Source organism: Bos javanicus, chromosome 4, assembly GCF_032452875.1.
Source record: "Bos javanicus breed banteng chromosome 4, ARS-OSU_banteng_1.0, whole genome shotgun sequence".
Classification (NCBI taxonomy): Eukaryota; Metazoa; Chordata; class Mammalia; order Artiodactyla; family Bovidae; genus Bos; species Bos javanicus.
In genome coordinates, this window is record NC_083871.1 from 45,241,355 (window position 1) to 45,259,492 (window position 18,138).

At 39.1% G+C, this 18,138-nt stretch overlaps 1 protein-coding gene across 4 annotated transcripts in view; it reads right to left on the bottom strand.

Annotated features, from left to right (window-relative positions):
- Window positions 1-18,138, bottom strand: part of RELN (reelin) — a 557,702-nt gene that overhangs the window by 28,549 nt on the left and 511,015 nt on the right. For all 4 annotated transcript variants that reach the window (XM_061413895.1, XM_061413894.1, XM_061413897.1 and 1 more), the window contains 6 exons: window positions 15,528-15,668; window positions 13,819-13,996; window positions 12,215-12,408; window positions 8,461-8,717; window positions 3,137-3,291; window positions 1,192-1,406 (listed from right to left, as the gene is read on the bottom strand). In XM_061413895.1, coding sequence (XP_061269879.1) covers window positions 1,192-1,406; window positions 3,137-3,291; window positions 8,461-8,717; window positions 12,215-12,408; window positions 13,819-13,996; window positions 15,528-15,668 — 1,140 coding nt within the window. The remainder of the gene's footprint in view (window positions 1-1,191; window positions 1,407-3,136; window positions 3,292-8,460; window positions 8,718-12,214; window positions 12,409-13,818; window positions 13,997-15,527; window positions 15,669-18,138) is intronic.

Genomic DNA, 18,138 nt, shown 5'->3' on the forward strand with positions numbered 1-18,138 from the left:
ATGCAAAGAGGTACTTGCTCCAGCTTTGCTGGAAACCAAAGCAACTCTCTTTCTCTTCCATTGGACACAGGTAAGGATGTACTGTGGTCCAGCTTTCTGGGAGACATCTATGTTCACAAAGAAAACTAGTCTGAAGACTGATTGTGACATCCATGTGTGGACAGTGGAGCAAAGAATAAGAGTAAGAGAGTAAGAAATAATAATGTCCTTGAAGACACTGTTGACCTTGTCAACCAACCAATCCTACAGTCCACTTACCTTTGGATTTTTTTCATTATACAGATAATATATTTCACTTTCAATTGAGCCAAATGTAATTTTAATTTGAATGGAATTTTCTGTTACCTGCAGCTGAAAGTATACTGATTGTTGTCTAGCATGTTAACTAAGCCTTTTAGATTTGTTCCAGAAAACTGAGTGATCATGCAATAGACAATCTCTATGGGACTTTTTTGCCTTGTGTAAATACCTTATTCAAAGGCTCTATGTGTTCTGGTCATATATCTTGAATCTGTTTCACACAAGGTTCTTCATTTAGCCAGAAACTGTGACATATTGTGGAAGCATAACTATCATTTTCTTTAACGTATCTTTTCCCCTAATTTTACAGTTGAAGGGAATTTTTTTGTAATTGCCTAAATTAACTTATCCACATACTTTTCAGAAAACAGTTTAACCACCTTGGCTCACTACTGTCTAGGCTAATTACTTTCCACTGCAGGTGCAGAACATAATACTTGGATAAAAAAAAAAATGAAACCTACAAACTACATTTGTACAAACAGCATGGAGAATTAGGATTTGTACAAGTGTTGAGAGCATGATAAGTTAGGTTTTCTCTTGGCTCCATCTATCATGGATTGACGAGGGACCAATGTGGAAAGCACAATTTACAAGGTCCATAAGGTAACATATACCTTTTCATCTGGCTCCAAGGCCATCACTATTGCTCACAGAGCACTAGTGAGGTATGAAAAATGGAAGAGCCTGTCAGGGCCTACCTTGACAAGTCTGAGGATTACATCTTGAGGTCTCCTTAAATTAGTTCATCATGGAGGTCACTAATGAGTGAACTTTAGAGTTAGGGAGGAAGAGAGCATTTTACTGACAATTACACAGTACTTTCAGGCTGACCACAGTGTCTAAATCCACTTCTGAATGCTTAGAACCAGGGTTTAATTTTCTACTTACTTTCCAACTAAGCTTTCAGGAAGTGGGTAGGTGATCCTTTTCCACCCTTTAGTTGGAAAGAATACAGATGGTTGAGAAACGCTTCCAGAGCATTTTGCGTCTGCAGGTAAGCACTGAGGAACCAGATAATTCCAGCTCACACCAAAGTCTGTAGAGTACTGAACATGAATTTGATTCTGGGTGACTTTTTCAGACACTTTACATCCAACAGAGATCTAATAAACAGAGAGATGAAAAATTATTAAGATTATTAAGGTATTAAAACCATATTGCATGCTCTAAGGACTTGGTAGTAAGAAAGCTGCTGATTATTTGACAGACACTGCAACACATCCGTTTCTTTTCAGGTTCATTATTTGCTGTGCTGATGAATGGTGGAGTTGACATGGTTGCCCTAGGTGACAAATTATAGAAAGTGCCAAATATATTGTGCGGGGAGTTTGGAGAGAAGCTGAAAGCTGTGCTTCTGCAATAGCTGGCAGATTGCCTTGGAAGGCCTGGGCCTACTCTTACAAATTGTTGTTTGTTGTGCTAATGGTCTGGCACTTCTGTTTGGCAGAATGCTCGACCAAGAAGGATTGCTAATAGCTTTACCAAGTTTACTGTTTTGTTATACAATTTATGACTCTCAATAAATCACTTTCAGCTGCAAGTAAGATGCAGTGAAGTAATTACAGAGGGTATTTTTGATAAGACACAGCATTCTTTGTTGATGGAGACAGTCATAATGCAACATTTGTTGCTAATACAGTGGGAATGAGGTAGACAGAATAAGTTGGTTGACATAAGATCTTAGCTAAAATTGATGTTGGCATTAATGCTAATCATGCCTTTGTTTTCTATAATTTTCTTTCTCCAGAAACACTGAAATGTTTTTATTAAAAAAGTAGGTATAGCCACAATCTTCTCTTAAAGGAAAATAATGCCTACATCATATAATGATTTAAACTCAGGCAATTGAAATCAGTTTTCTATATTTTTCTTATCAATATTTTTCTCTATTAATATTTAATCTCAGAAGCACATTAAATCTTATTTAAGTTCATCTTAGGGCTTCCCTGGTAGCTCAGCTGGTAAAGAATCCACCTGTAATGCAGGTGACCCCACTTCAATTCCTGGGTCTGGAAGATTCCCTGGAGAAGGGATAGGCTGCCCACTCCAGTATTCTTGGGCTTCCCTGGTGGCTCAGATGGTAAAGAATCTGCCTGTAATTCCAGAGACCTGGGTTTGATCCCTGGGTTGGGAAGATCCCCTGGAGGAGGGCATGGCAACGCACTCCAGTATTCTTGCCTGGAGAATCCCCATGGACAGAGGAGCCTGGCAGGCTACAGTCCATGGGGTTGCAAAGAGTTGGACACAACTGAGTGACTAAGCACAGCACACAGCACAAGTTCACCTTGAAATAGTTCAAAAATAAAACACTTTTAATCATTAAGTTATATATACTTGGGATGTATATTAATATTAAATTTTGTTAATAGTTTTCAATGTATGTATTAAGTCAATAAAAGATTGTATAATCATTGTCTCTACAATTTTTTTTTTAATTTTTATATTACTGGTATATGGCTTATTTATATAGTTAAGGTCATGGGGCTTGTGATTTCTATCACATCTCCTTTCAGCTCACCTATCTGGTCTGTAAAGAAGACAGAGGGATCTTGAAGAATTACAGTGGATTGCTGTACACTGGACTTCCTAGGTGGCCCTAGTGGCAAAGAACCCACCTGCCAATGCAGGAGACATAAGAGATGTAGGTTTGATCCCTGGGTCGGGAAGGTCACCTGGAGAAGGAAGGATACATGGCAGCCCACTCCAGTATTCTTGCCTGGAGAACCCCACGGACAGAGGAGCCTGGTGGGCTACAGTCCATAGGGTTGCAAAGAGTCGGACGTGATTGAAGTGACTTAGCACACACACATAGTTAAGGTCATAACATTTTCACCTTGAATTGCATGATCCAGCCTTCAGTGGGGGTCAGGTCGTGGGTCACTGCATATACTTCTCTTCCATCATGACTGCCACAAATCATGACACCATCAGGGGAGTCACAGAATCTTTCTACTGTACAATCATCATGGAATAGCCAGTGCTCATTTACTTAAAAAAGAAAAACAAAAATGTTATGACAGATTTATGACAAACATACCTTAAAGCAAATTTTCACTTTAGGTAAGATCGATAATTATTTTAAGTAGTAATCTCTCTAATTACATACCATCTACAGACAAAACACTGATATAAGCACATCATTTTAGGAACACAGATACTGAGAGACTGAGATATATCAAGTGTCCAATACTAGTTTGTTTTTCATTTGTAACACATACATTCTTTTTTTCCCTAAACTAGTTAAGTCTACATTTAGGAAAAAAGAATGCATTTTATGTGTTACAAATGAAAAACAAAGGGAAATGTACATCCATTTGTTTTTCTGACAGGTGTTATAACTTTTTAGGCCAAATCTAAAGAAAGAGGAAGATTTTTAGTAACATGATAGAGAAGTGAGTTAGCTATTTATACTCAAATTTTGGTAGTGTCTCCTGGGCAATGAAAAAAATTGTAATAGCCAAACTCTTATAACCAGAGAGTAGACTAGTGGGAGGGGAAAAGGGGACTTGTCAGTCGAAGGGCACAAAGTTTCAGTAATGCAAGGTGAATACGTTCTGGAAATCTATCGTACAACATGGGGGCTATAGTTAATAATTCTGTATTGCATACTTAAAAATTTACTAAGAGAGATATTAATGTTAAGTGCTCTTACAAAAATAGAAAAATTAATATTAAAAAAGAAGGGGGGGCAGGAGGAAACTTTCAGAGATGACTGATAAATTTATGGCCTTTATTGTGATGGTTTCATAGGTGTGTATATATAAATCCAAATTCATCAAGTTGTATACATTAAATACCTACAGCTTTTTGTACATCAATTATACCTCAATAAAGTGATTTTTAAAAAAGCTTATACGAGTCTAATGAAAATTTAAGCAGCAAGATATGACTTAATCAGTGCAGAGTAATCCTATTGTGCCTCTCTCTCAAACACACGCGCACACACACACACACACCCCCCACACATTCATGTCCCTCACAATTTGCTTTCTCTTTTGGAAGGGATGCTTTAACTTCATGATTTTATCCCAGAAAGGTTAGAAATTAAACATATCTATACATTTCATCTAATTCATGATACATTTTGATTTCACAGGCCCAACTTTTTTTTGGCAGTTTCCTGGTTAGCTCCAGCATTCACAGTGGAGATGAATAGGTACAACTGGAAGCCTGGGTTACTGTGCAAAGAGTTGGATGGCCTCAGAAGAGAAGAGACCAAACAATTTAATTGGAATCCAGCCTTCACCAGTGTTGTGTTCTTTTGATTTTGTCTGGGCTTAACATATGCCTGTAGAACAAGCATTTTTATCTCCAGGACTCAAATGGCTACCATAATGCGATTATCTGTTGGTTTTCGCTCCATTGGATTAGGAGTTACATTTAGTCCTACAGCAGAGATATAGGACTCAAGAATCAAAAGGCACAGAAATCTGAATTCCAATAACAATATCCTGAGTTTATTCTCTGGTATATATTTTATTATATACTAGAATGCTGCAATCTTGAAAAAGGGCTTACATTAATCAACTAACACTAATCTCTTTTGCAGTATCATAAACTACTTCTGTAAGTAGATATTATACTTTCTAGGAACACTATCTTTGCAAGACAAGCATGAGCTTAATTGTACATCACAAATTAGTCTAAAATAAAAATCAGTATTTTCAGTACTTGAAAAAACATGTATTTGCTTTTATTCATACAGAAGTTGCACTTAAATTATTCTCTGATCATAAACTCACTTACATAAACCATTATATAGGGAAAACAAACGAGTAATTTAGCAAAGTTCCAAATCAGATTATATAAGTCTACTCGACAATCTTCTTGAAAGAGTTAGACTACTTGATAGTGGTGAAGAACATTTCAAGCCTTTTCAATTTAAAATGGTGATTTTTATTAAATATTTGAAATTATACCATAGTCCATGTGAAATACTAATCAATGAATTAATAAGAATAATCTAAATATTCAATGTTAAGATGATAAAATTATAATGGAATACTATATAGCCTTATGATTATACAGTGGAAGTGAGAAATAGATTTAAGGGCCTAGATCTGATAGATACAGTGCCTGATGAACTATGGAATAAGGTTCGTGACAATGTACAGGAGACAGGGATCAAGACCATCCCCATGGAAAAGAAATGCAAAAAAGCAAAATGGATGTCTGGGGAGGCCTTACAAATAGCTGTGAAAAGAAGAGAAGCGAAAAGCAAAGGAGAAAAGGAAAGATATAAACATCTGAATGCAGAGTTCCAAAGAATAGCAAGAAGAGATAAGAAAGCTTTCTTCAGCGACCAATGCAAAGAAATAGAGGAAAACAACAGAATGGGAAAGACTAGGGATCTCTTCAAAAAAATCAGAGATACCAAAGGAACATTTCATGCAAAGATGGGCTCGATAAAGGACAGAAATGGTATGGACCTAACAGAAGCAGAAGATATTAAGAAGAGATGGCAAGAATACACAGAAGAACTGTACAAAAAAGATCTTCACAACCTAGATAATCACAATGGTGTATCACTGACCTAGAACCAGACATCCTGGAATGTGAAGTCAAGTGGGCCTTAGAAAGCATCACTACAGTTGAACTATTCCAAATCCTGAAAGATGATGCCGTGAAAGTGTTACACTCAATATGCCAGCAAATTTGGAAAACTCAGCAGTGGCCACAGGACTGGAAAAGGTCAGTTTTCATTCCAATCCCAAAGAAAGGCAATGCCAAAGAATGCTCAAACTACCTCACAATTGCACTCATCTCACGTGCTAGTAAAGAAATGCTCAAAATTCTCCAAGCCAGGCTTCAGCAACACGTGAACCGTGAACTTCCTGATGTTTAAGCTGATTTTAGAAAAGGCAGAGGAACCAGAGATCAAATTGCCAACATTCGCTGGATCATAGAAAAAGCAACAGAGTTCCAGAAAAACATCTATTTCTGCTTTATTGACTATGCCAAAGCCTTTGACTGTGTGGATCACAATAAACTGTGGAAAATTCTGAAAGAGATGGGAATACCAGACCACCTCACCTGCCTCTTGAGAAACCTATATGCAGGTCAGGAAGCAACAGTTAGACCTGGACATGGAACAACAGACTGGTTCCAAATAGGAAAAGGAGTACATCAAGGCTGTATATTGTCACCCTGTTTATTTAACTTATATGCAGAGTACATCATGAGAAACGCTGGACTGGAAGAAACACAAGCTGGAATCAAGATTGCCGGGAGAAATATCAATAACCTCAGATATGCAGATGACACCACCCTTATGGCAGAAAGTGAAAAGGAACTCAAAAGCCTCTTGATGAAAGTGAAAGTGGAGAGTGAAAAAGTTGGCTTAAAGCTCAACATTCAGAAAATGAAGATTATGGCATCCGGTCCCACCACTTCATGGGAAATAGATGGGGAAACAGTGGAAACAGTGTCAGACTTTATTTTTCTGGGCTCCAAAATCACTACAGATGGTGACTGCAGCCATGAAATTAAAAGACACTTACTCCTTGGAAGGAATGTTATGACCAACCTAGATAGCATATTCAAAAGCAGAGACATTACTTTGCCAACAAAGGTCCGGCTAGTCAAGGCTATGGTTTTTCCTGTGGTCATGTATGGATGTGAGAGTTGGACTGTGAAGAAAGCTGAGTGCTGAAGAACTGATGCTTTTGAACTGTGGTGTTGGAGAAGACTCTTGAGAGTCCCTTGGACTGCAGGGAGATCCAACCAGTCCATTCTGAAGGAGATCAGCCCTGGGATTTCTTTGGAAGGAATGATGCTAAAGCTGAAACTCCAGTACTTTGGCCACCTCATGGGAAGAGTTGACTCATTGGAAAAGACTCTGATGCTGGGAGGGATTGGGGGCAGGAGGAGAAGGGGACGACAGAGGATGAGATGGCTGGATGGCATCGCTGACTCGATGGACGTGAGTCTGAGTGAACTCCGGGAGTTGGTGATGGACAGGGAGGCCTGGCGTGCTGCGATTCATAGGGTCGCAAAGAGTCGGACACGACTGAGCAACTAATCTGATCTGATCTGATATAGCTATTAAAATTATATTTTCAAAGACACTTAAGGACAAGAGGAAATGATAAGGATTTAATTCTAAATGAAACAAGCAGGCTAAAAAATATAAATAAGATTCTAATTTAGTTTAAAATATGATTATATAAAGGCACAGAAAAAAGACTCTAAAAAATATCAAAATGTTGATGATGGTTATTCTCTGGGTGATTTTCATCTTTATGATTTTCTGTATTTTCTTAATTTCACACTTTGAACATGTATTGCTTTTACATTAAAACATTAATAATTAAGTATTTTAAGTTACTAAAATTCCCCACATTTCAACTGTCTTCAGCATAGATTTCATTCCTTTGGAAGGTTCTTATCAGTTTCATTACTGCAAAATACATCCAGATCCTTCTTTCTGCGTAAGATTCTAACGCAGAGTTGGGTATTGCACAGTCTCATTGTCTGATGAATCTATAGTGGTATAGTCTATCCATTCCATAAGCCTTGCAGTATTGATACAATGCATGTAATTAAACATTACTACTTTACCTGAAGATACCATTTCAGGTTTTATGCAGTATAACCAAATATGTGGCATCACAAAGTCACATACTTAATATAATACACCACTTTAAAAAAGGGACCAGAATAATGTGACGAAATGAAAACAAGTCATTAAAAATAAGAATAGCATGGAGAGATCCTCGACAGTACACCAGGACCACTGTAATACTCCTATTAAGAATGAAGAGTAACAAACATGACCTGGATATTTCTGAAACATGAAATGCCATCACAAAGGCATGTACAGCTAAACAAAATCCTTGTCCTTGGAGAGTAAAACAAACGTCCAAAAAATGCTGGCTTTCTAACCAAAATAAAAAACAAGAAATGTAGAAACAAAAATTTTCTCAGAGAAAATTACCCTATTAGTAAAACTACAGAATGCTATTTATTAAAACAAGCTTGCTGGCTTGAAAGAAAGAAAAGGTTTCGTCACAATGTAAAACCAGGAAGTTTGAGAGAGGAAACGGGAACACTCTTTTCACTGTTTCTGTAACCACTTGAGAATGTATAAAAGGTTCTACATTCCATTTTTTGGAAAAGACCCAAATGGATTTTCATTTAACATCAGTGAAAATTTACCTGCAGTTTTGTCCTCCATAAACATGTCAAAAGCAATTCTCCCCACAGGGCCGGCATCTGCAGGCGAGCGCTCGTGCTGGGGCACCGGGGCACTGCTGAAGGTGTCCAGCATGACAGTCCTCTGGTCGGCAGAGCCCGAGATGAGGACGTTGTCAATGGCCCAGTCGTTCTGGTCCAGGCCATCGTGTCTTGGCTGCCACCAGCGGAAGCGAGTAGCAATCTCTTTAGCATCAGGAGGGAGAAGGATATTCACAAATCTGAAGAATAAATGATGGTGAGGGTGGGGAAAAGTCGTGTCAAATGTCTCATGGGAGAAAAGGATGTGCATCCAGACATAAGACATTACACATCACTTAGGAGATGAGGAGAGGACTTTAGCTAGAATAATTTTTAAAAACCATGATAAATTGTCTTGATTTTATGGTCTCGTGTGTGTGTGTGTGTGTGTGTGTGTGTGTGTGTGCTAAGTTGCTTTGGTAGTGTCTGACTCTGTGACCCCATGGACCGTAGCCCGCCAGGCTTCTCTGTCCATGGGATTCTCCAGGCAAGAATACTGGAGTTGGTTGCCATGGCATCCTGTAAGGGATCTTCCCAACCCAGGGATCAAACATGCATCTCTTAAGTCAATATTGGTTTATGTCTACCAAAGTGCATATACCCTATGCCTCTTGATCTGAAGGAGGCCTAGGCAAAAAGAAAACTGCAGAGTTCACCCTGGAGGCACAATGATAAAGAATCCACCTGTCAATGCAGGAGATGCAAGAGGTGGCGGTAAAGTCTCATCTTTTTAATCCATGCCAATCTAATTCCCTTTACAGTCCAAGGCTGCCTCTTAGCACTACAGGACAGGGCCAACAAGCCTCAATTCATCCTGGGAAGAACCTTTAAGCTAAGAGCTTCAAAATGACCCCTTGGTTTTTATCTTTCACACTGAAGAGGTTTAGTTATTTTAGTTTTGCTTACACAGTATTTCCTTCTTGATTCTTTTACCCCTTTTTCTCTCTTTACGTCTTCCTTAAAGTATAATGACCAGAACAGTAGGTAGTATTCTAGATGGGGATCAATCAAAATCTATTCAAGGCTGCAATGTTGTTAGTTGAATTTCTAGTACTTGGAATTTAAATACATTTTTTCGGTCATGTCCATCATTTTGCATACCCTTTGGGTTACAACAGCTCAGTGGAGCTTGGTCTTAGGGAAGGAAAGTGTAGACTGTGAATCTTAGACCCTCATCTGTGTAGTAACCGGCAGTTTGGAGACTATGAGTCTTTGAAAGTCAAAGTGAAGCCGCTCAGTCATGTCTGACTCTTTGTGACTCCATGGACTGTAGCCTACCAGGCTCCTCTGTCCATGGGATTTTCCAGGCAATAGTACTGGAGTGGACTGCCATTTCCTTCTCTAGGGGATCTTCCCGACCCAGGGTTCGAACCTGGGTATCCCGCATTGTAGACAGACACTTTACCATCTGAGCCACCAGGGAAGTCCTATGAGTCTTTAGGTAAATAATCTTTTTCGAAGTTCATTTTCTCATGCATTTCAAATTTGAAGCTCACGTGTGCCCTTCTCTTTCCTCTTTTTTTTGTATGCTCACCTTGTAAGATCTTTTTATAATTTTTATCCACTAAATTGGCATGTTTAATTAAAATTTTAGAAAGTATTAAGTAATATCAGAAATCTATCCATTCCTGGAAGGACACACAATCACACAGCTTTACCCAGAGCAATGACTTTCTTCTCATTTTTCTTTCCTGAAAAATCCTTGACCACATTTTAAAAACCTTTGGAGTGGAAATTTATCTAAGGCTGCTGAAAGTGTAAATAAATTATGACCACTGTTCCTACCTTGGTGAATTTGTTTCTCCTTCAGAGAACTAAAGTGGATTGGAAAGTTATGCTTTTACCCTATAGAAACATAATTTCCTTTTCTCTGTCTATTATGTTGTTTAAGTGTTCAGAAGCTCGTACATGAGACACATTATAACTTCCTTCATAAATAGTTTACTTGGCTCATCTCCCATCTTCTACTAATAGGTGAGCACAGTTTTTTTGCACTATTACAATGTGTACCACTTAGTTTCACTTGGAATCCTTTATTGGTGTCCAACTTTAATGCATGTGTAGGATTTAAAATGTTTGTTTATGGCAGAGACTGCTGGCATTTCCTCAACTGCCATATTCCCATTCTCCCTTCATGTTAGGAACTCATCTTCTTAGTGAGGCAAATAGTCACCCAGAATAAAGACAACATGTCCAGATTCCCTTGCATATGGGTGTGTCGCTGTGACAAAGTTCTGGCTATTGGAATGCGAAAGGAAGTGTAGGCAAGTGTTAGGAAATGTCTTTAAAGAGAGAGAGCACACTGCTCTTGCCCCATCCTTTTGCTTGTGAGCTGGAATGTGGGTTCTTTTGGACTATGCTGTGTAGGTCAAGTGTAGAGTGTGGCAGAAGTACCAGCTAGCAAGAACCTGTGTCTCTGCTGCTACTGCTAAGTTGCTTCAGTCGTGTCCGACTCTGTGCGACCCCATAGACGGCAGCCCATCAGGCTCCCCCGTCCCTGGGATTCTCCAGGCAAGAACACTGGAGTGGGTTGCCATTTCCTTCTCCAATGCATGAAAGTGAAAAGTGAAAGTGAAGTCGCTCAGTCGTGTCCGACCCTTAGCGACCCCATGGACTGCAGCCTTCCAGGCTCCTCCATCCATGGGATTTTCCAGGCAGGAGAACTGGAGTGGGGTGCCATCGCCTTCTCTAACCTGGGTCTCTAGTCCTGGTGAAACCACTGGAGCATCTCTGGGTAGCTTCCTTCTGGATCTAACTTATATTAAGAGAAGGAAAAAAAACTTCCAAGTTATTTTAGGAATTCTGTAATTCACAGGTTCAGCTGTGAATTACAGTATCAGTATCTATTAATGTATCAGTATCTTGACTGATACATTGAATTTCAGTGATCATTTACAAGATTCTCAATTACTTTTATTTTACCTAATTTTTAGCTGGTATCTGGCTTGCCATGCACTGAGGGATTATCTATGTTTCTCATTTTTTTCTGTCTTTTATTTGGGCTACAATCATTTCTCCTCTCCTTCTCTTCCCATCCGCTCTTTCATCTTTCCTCCAACCTTCTCTTTCTCTCTTCTCTCATCCTTCTCTTCCATATTCTTCTCCTCCTACTATTTTATTAAATGTTCTTTTCTTTTTTACGAACCTTTTGGCTTTTCTAATTGGTCACACTGTATTTTTGCCCTTCAAGAATATATTCTTAAAAATGACACATACATACAGGATTTTTCAGTAAGAAATGTAAAAAGAGACTCTAGGCTTCTTAAGGATATTTACATTTTATTGTGTTATTTTGGAGAAGACAACGTGTTTATTTTCTAGCTCCCAAGTCCCTAAAATGGAGTGAACACCATGTGAACAAACAGTTTTTTTGTTTCCATTTTCCCCAAATGTTGTTGAAGTTAATTATATATTCATTAATTTATATGGTTTTTTGTAATGGGTCTATTCATTACTGGCATTTGATTGTGTATTTATCTATTTTAAAATTTACAAACTAGTTGTTCTTGAAATAAAAAAACCCAAACCAGTTGTTTATCCAGCTCAGAAACCTTATCCTCAAGTTTGTCTCAGGGGCATCCTCTAGTGGTGAGTGTGGTTCAGGGCTCCCTGTGGTCCCTGTGACAGATTGCTGGCAGATCTTATCAAGCAATGTTGCTCAACGTACTAGTTATTAGAGATAAAACAGAATACAAACCCAGGTTTACTGTACTGGTCATAGAAGATTTCCATTAGTAGGTTCCAGGTAATGCCTCCATTGACAGAGTATTCTAAAAGAACACCTTGGTTACGGTTGTTTGGTGTGATCAGGCATCCATACATGAAGTAAAACTGGATAAACTCAGCATTCGTGAGGTTTAGATCCACGGTGACCAATAGCCGACTGCAGCCCTAAGAAGCAGAATGCACCGATACGGTGATAAGGAATCGTCATGACAGGTTCCAGGTGTTCTCTGGCTTCCATCCTTTCTTTTGTAATACAGCTCACACAGTACTGCAGTAATGATTTTCTTATAATTTCTCCTACTATACTAGCTTCTATATGGTCTCTAGCGCACAGTAGGTACACAGCAAACATATGCTGAATTTTGAAATTTTAGTATTAGAACTTACAAAGGGCAATGTATTCTAAGGAGATTCTCTTGTTTTTTTCTAAGCAATAGGAGAGCTGGAATTAAAGTAACTATTTTATTTCTAGTTATTTATAGGTATCTGTTAGATTTTTAAAAAGGCATTGGCTATTAACAAAATAGTGCATTGAGATGACTATTTTCATATGGAATTTTAAAATGATGTCCAAAAATACAACTTAATTATAATTAGCAATACTAGTAAGCTTTTTAAACTTTTACAGTTGATTTTAATATTTTCTATATTAATTCATTAACATAGATAAGTAGTTGTTTCTTATTAATAGGTGAAACTATGAGGAAAACTAGGTATCAGAGTTCCATCTAAGTTAATACTAAAGAAGAAAGAGTATTGTGAACATTGCATTCTTAACCACTGTTGATGATTATAAAAATTCTGTATGCTGTATGTTCTGTTGCTACTCTTGGGCTAAAATACTAGTACACTTCACTGGTACAAAAAACTCTAAGGTAGGGTGTGGTAGGGAAACAAATAACTGACAGTGAATTTGCAATTTTTAAAAATTAAATTTACCTATGAAAGGTATTTAATCATACTACTGGAGAAATTCTACTTTTAAACAAGTCATCTTTGGCAGCAGTGCAGAATGATTATAAAATTTCTCAAAGCAATTTTCTAACATTGCTGCTATCGTTCACAAAATAATCTGCTATAAATATAAATGTCTAGAAATTACTAAGTTATTCTTGCTTGGGTAAGTTATATAAGGGGTTAATTATTGTTAATAAATTCAGGAAACATCAAAGCTCATTTTCCAGATTTTTGGCTCCTTAAATCCTAAATCTGTTGCAAGCTCAGGAATTTTCAATTAGAACATCATCCAGATGGAAGACCCTCACACATTGTGCAAGCTCTCTATCCCAGGGTGGAAATTCATTTAAATCCTTTTTAAAAAAATGTGCACTTAAATATACCTGTACTGACACCACCCTGCATAGTTAAATTGTCAAAACTGATTTGTGACAGGAAAATGTTGAAAATGATTAGCATTTTCTGCTTTGTAGACAGTTGTGAGTTCACATTAAGTTTGTGCATTTAGAGTTTCTAACTCTGCAACTTGTTTGTCGATTAAACTTCAAAAGAGAGGCAGTTTTGGGAGGGGGAGGAACTGAGGATGCAAAAATGAATAAACAGCAACCAAACACTGACCCCACTGAAATGAAGAGCCATTCCTGAAGCCACAGCTCCACACACGGTACTTAATTTCCCTCCATTCACAGTCAGCCAGTTCTGGTTAGATGGGGCCCGATTGAAGTTGTCTTTGAGTTGAGTTGGAAGAGAGGTCTCAGGCTCATCACAGTACAGGCCACCCCACTGCTCATCACAGCTGGGAGTGGAGAAAGAGTAAAGAAAAGTCAGCATCAAACACAGGCCCTGCAAGCGTGCTCTCAAATTAGTGAGGCCAAATCCTTTTCCTAGTCCAAGATGATGAAAGATTAGTTATCTTCACAGAGTTTGCTGTAATTCAGCTGCTCTCCTTAACAGTGCTTTAGGTTAGAAATAAGCAGTGAATTAACTACGTCTGCTGCTGCTGCTGCCGCTAAGTCGCTTCAGTCCTGTCCGACTCTGTGCGACCCCATAGACGGCAGCCCACCAGGCTCCCCTGTCCCTGAGATTCTCCAGGCAATAGCACTGGGGTGGGTTGCCATTTCCTTCTCCGATGTGTGAAAGTGAAAAGTGAAAATGAAGTTGCTTCAGTCGTGTCTGACTCTGTGCGACCCCATAGAAGGCAGCCTACCAGGCTCCTCTGTCCATGGGATTTTCCAGGCAAGAGTACTGGAGTGGGGTGCCATTGCCTTCTCTGTAACTGCCTCTAGGCTTTCCTAAATTAGTGACTTGGGCTTATAGGTGGAAAGAAAGAAGCAACCTGAAAGAATTCACTAAAGCCCAGTCCCTACATGACACAGCTCTGGATGGCTGATAAGCAATTGCAGATACCAAACTAGCCTGGTTGGTCCTAATAATTTATGAAATCAGGCTTTTTAACAGAGACTTTGGGCCAATCAGGAATTCAAGAGGCCAGGTTCCAAATAGCAAAGGGCACTTTGGATAGCATCTGCCATCTCTGACCACAGGATTGAATTCTCTGTTCAATGTGGGAAGAAATATGAATATAGGACTGGGAAGCTCTGGGGTTGCAGAGGTCATGGTTGATATGGGCTAGAATCATTAATCAAAAGAAAGACTTCCCAGGTGTGCAGAGATTAATGGAGAAGGGAAACATGAATTCTTTATCATGATCTTCATTCATACTACCCCATCTAACAGTAGAGTCTTTGAAAATAAAGCACAGAGCCCCGTAGTATACAACACACACACACACACACACACACTTTGTTTAGATCCTTCCAAAGATGCTAAGGCTCTATAAGAGTAAAATCCCAGGTCTCTCCATGAAATACACCTGGCAAATTGATCAGGAATTTATATACTTTCTTATGCAAATAACATAGGAATACCATTCAAACCACAAGTAATACACATCATTACATATACATTCAGACCTAAGTGAGAAAAATACTTATGATGTATTATTTTCAGTTAGAATATGCTGAACTCTTGAACCTCTTTTAATATTTAACAAGTCTCAGGTGTATCACAAAAACACAGAAGAAAATAAAACAGTCAATTATAACTCAGCCTTCTCCTTAAAAGATAGCTATTGTTCAGTTCCTAATCTCTAACCAAGAATGAAGATTCTATAGCCATAAACTTCATAGTTAGCTCAATGTCAGATTTCAGGAAAAATACATATAACTTAAGGCAGTTTGGGAGTGATTCAAAAACCAGTTTCAGAAAAATCTGGCTGGAATGTGAGTCAGGGACTTTCTACAGAAGAAAGAAAAAAGCCTACTTACACACAGTTTCCTTGGATGCACCTTCCATGGCCACCACACATATCTATGCAGCCATCCCCGATATAGACATTATCTATTGCCCACGTCTGCTGCTTGTCAAAAGGAGCTGGCTGATGCCAACGGAAACGAGTGGCTTGGGACCTTTGAAGAGAAATAAAATTATAATGAAGGATGTGGTGGACAAAAGAACGTGTTTTGATATGTTTAAACAAGTGCATGGAGGAATGTAACACAAATGTATGTATACCCTTGCCTGTATTCTGAAGAAAGTGTTGGTAATGGCAGTGTTCTTTGCCCAACTTTGATTAATAAAACCAAGCCAAATTGAACTGCAATAGCTTGAGAATACATTTTGGGCCAATGATATTTCTGAGCCTTGTAAAAACAGATTAAAACAGAAACTAAAACTAATGGTAAAACCAGTAGCCTCAGGGAGCCAGTGAACCCTGAATTTTGGGTGGAAACCACTGTGAAGGGACACCAGGTCTGCTGCTAACTTATATTTGCATTTTAGGAAAAGATGTTTGTCCTTAAGCAGCCACAAGCCCTCTGCATTTGACTTGGTGAGAGGGTTTCAACTACCCCATGCTACCTAAGGTCAGATGCTTTTGTGCAGGGGGCACACTGATAGGCCTCACATAACATTTTGGAGGAATTCTCACAATGAGAGCCTTAGGAAGACAGTGGGGGTTTAAGTCCGAAGGATCAATGAAACCCTAGATAACTAGACAGACAAAAGAGAGGGTAGTAAGATCAGACTTATTTTATGATGATTTAAATGCAATATAAATAAAACCCAAACAGAGATTCTCCCACTACATAAGCAGAAATTTATTTGCTCACTTGCATAGCTTGGGAGGAGTGTCTTGTTCAGAAACACAAATAAACTTATGTGTTTAGAGACACTACTACTACTACTACTACTAAGTTGCTTCAGTCGTGTCCGACTCTATGCAACCCCATGGACTGCAGCCTACAGGCTTCTCCATCCATGGGATTCTCCAGGCAAGAACACTGGAGTGGGTTGCCCTTTCCTTCTCCAGTGCATGAAAGTGGAAAGTGAAAGTGAAGTCGCTCAGTCGTGTCCGACTCTTAGCGACCCCATGGACTGCAGCCTACCAGGCTCCTCCATCCATGGGATTTTCTGGGCAACAGCCACTAGATGGCAGTAAAATCCAAACAATGCCTGAGGCTCAAGTGCGCTTGAACATTCAAAGAGCATGGGGGAAATAATTAGCCAAAGCAACTTTTGTTTCACGGATTCATGTATTTTTGTCATTAAGAGATATGTTAACCACATGACTGAAAGATATCTGTTTTAGGCAGGACCAAATACCAAATAACAAGAATTTAAAATTTTCTAATTGAACTCATATATATTAAATTTGGGCTTTCCAGGTGGTGCTAGTGGTAAAGAACCTCCTGACAATATAGGAGACCCAAGAGACATCGGTTTGATCCCTGGGTAGGAAAGATCCCCTGGAGAAGGGCATGGCAACCCACTCCACTATTCTTGCCTGGAGAATCCCCATGAACAGAGGAGCCTGGCAGGCTTCAGTCCATGGGGTCACATAGAGTTGGACACGACTGAGCAACTTAGCATGTATTAAGTTTAGAAAATAGAAAAGAAACAGAACTCAAATCTTCACTCTGAAAATAAATCATTCGATATTTCTTTACTGAGCATCTACACACTCATTTCTTCACAACCTGTTTCGCCAGCTCCCATCTGTTCCTCTCAGCAGAGAAAAGTTGACCTAAAACCCTCCTGTCACTTCTTATTGCATTTAACTTCAACCGCAAGCTCCTCTTTGGTCCACGAGGCTCTGCCTGAGCTGAGCCCTCTCCTTTACCCCCCTAGCCTCGCTACTTAATTCTGGAGCCTTGCTCATCCTCTCAGCTCACAAGGCACCCCACATTCTTGCCTCCCTTCTGCCGGCATGTTTTTCTTTTGTCTCTGCCCGGTTAACCCTTGTATCCTTTACATCTAAGAGAAAAGGTCAGGTCCTCATAGAGAAATATTTTTTCAGAGCCCTTTAAAAATTACATTTCTTCCATAGCAAAAAGTTCTTTTCCTTTCATAGTATTTATAACAATTGTAGTGATATAGTTATTTGCCATATAGTCAAAGGTCCATATAGTCAAAGCTATGGTTTTTCCAGTAGTCATGTATGGATGTGAGAGCTGGACCACAAAGAAGGCTGAGGGTCGAAGAATTTGATGCTTTCAAACTGTTGTGTTGGAGAAGACTCTTGAGAGTCCCTTGGACTGCTAGGAGATCAAACCAGTCAATTCTAAAGGAAATCAACCCTGGATATTCAGAGAAGGACTGATGCTGAACTGAAGTTCCAATACTTTGGCCACCTGCTGTGAAGAGCCAACTCATTAGAAAAGACCTTGAAGCTGGGAAAGATAGAAGGTGGGAGGAGAAGGGGATGACAGAGGACTAGATAGTTGGATGGCATCACTGACTCAATAGACAAGAGTTTGAGCAAGCTCAGGGGGTTGGTGATGGACAAGGAAGCCTGATGTGCTGCAGTCCATGGGGTCGCAAAGAGTAGGACATGGCTAAGTGACTGAACAGCAACATTCCATTGTGTGTGTGTGTATA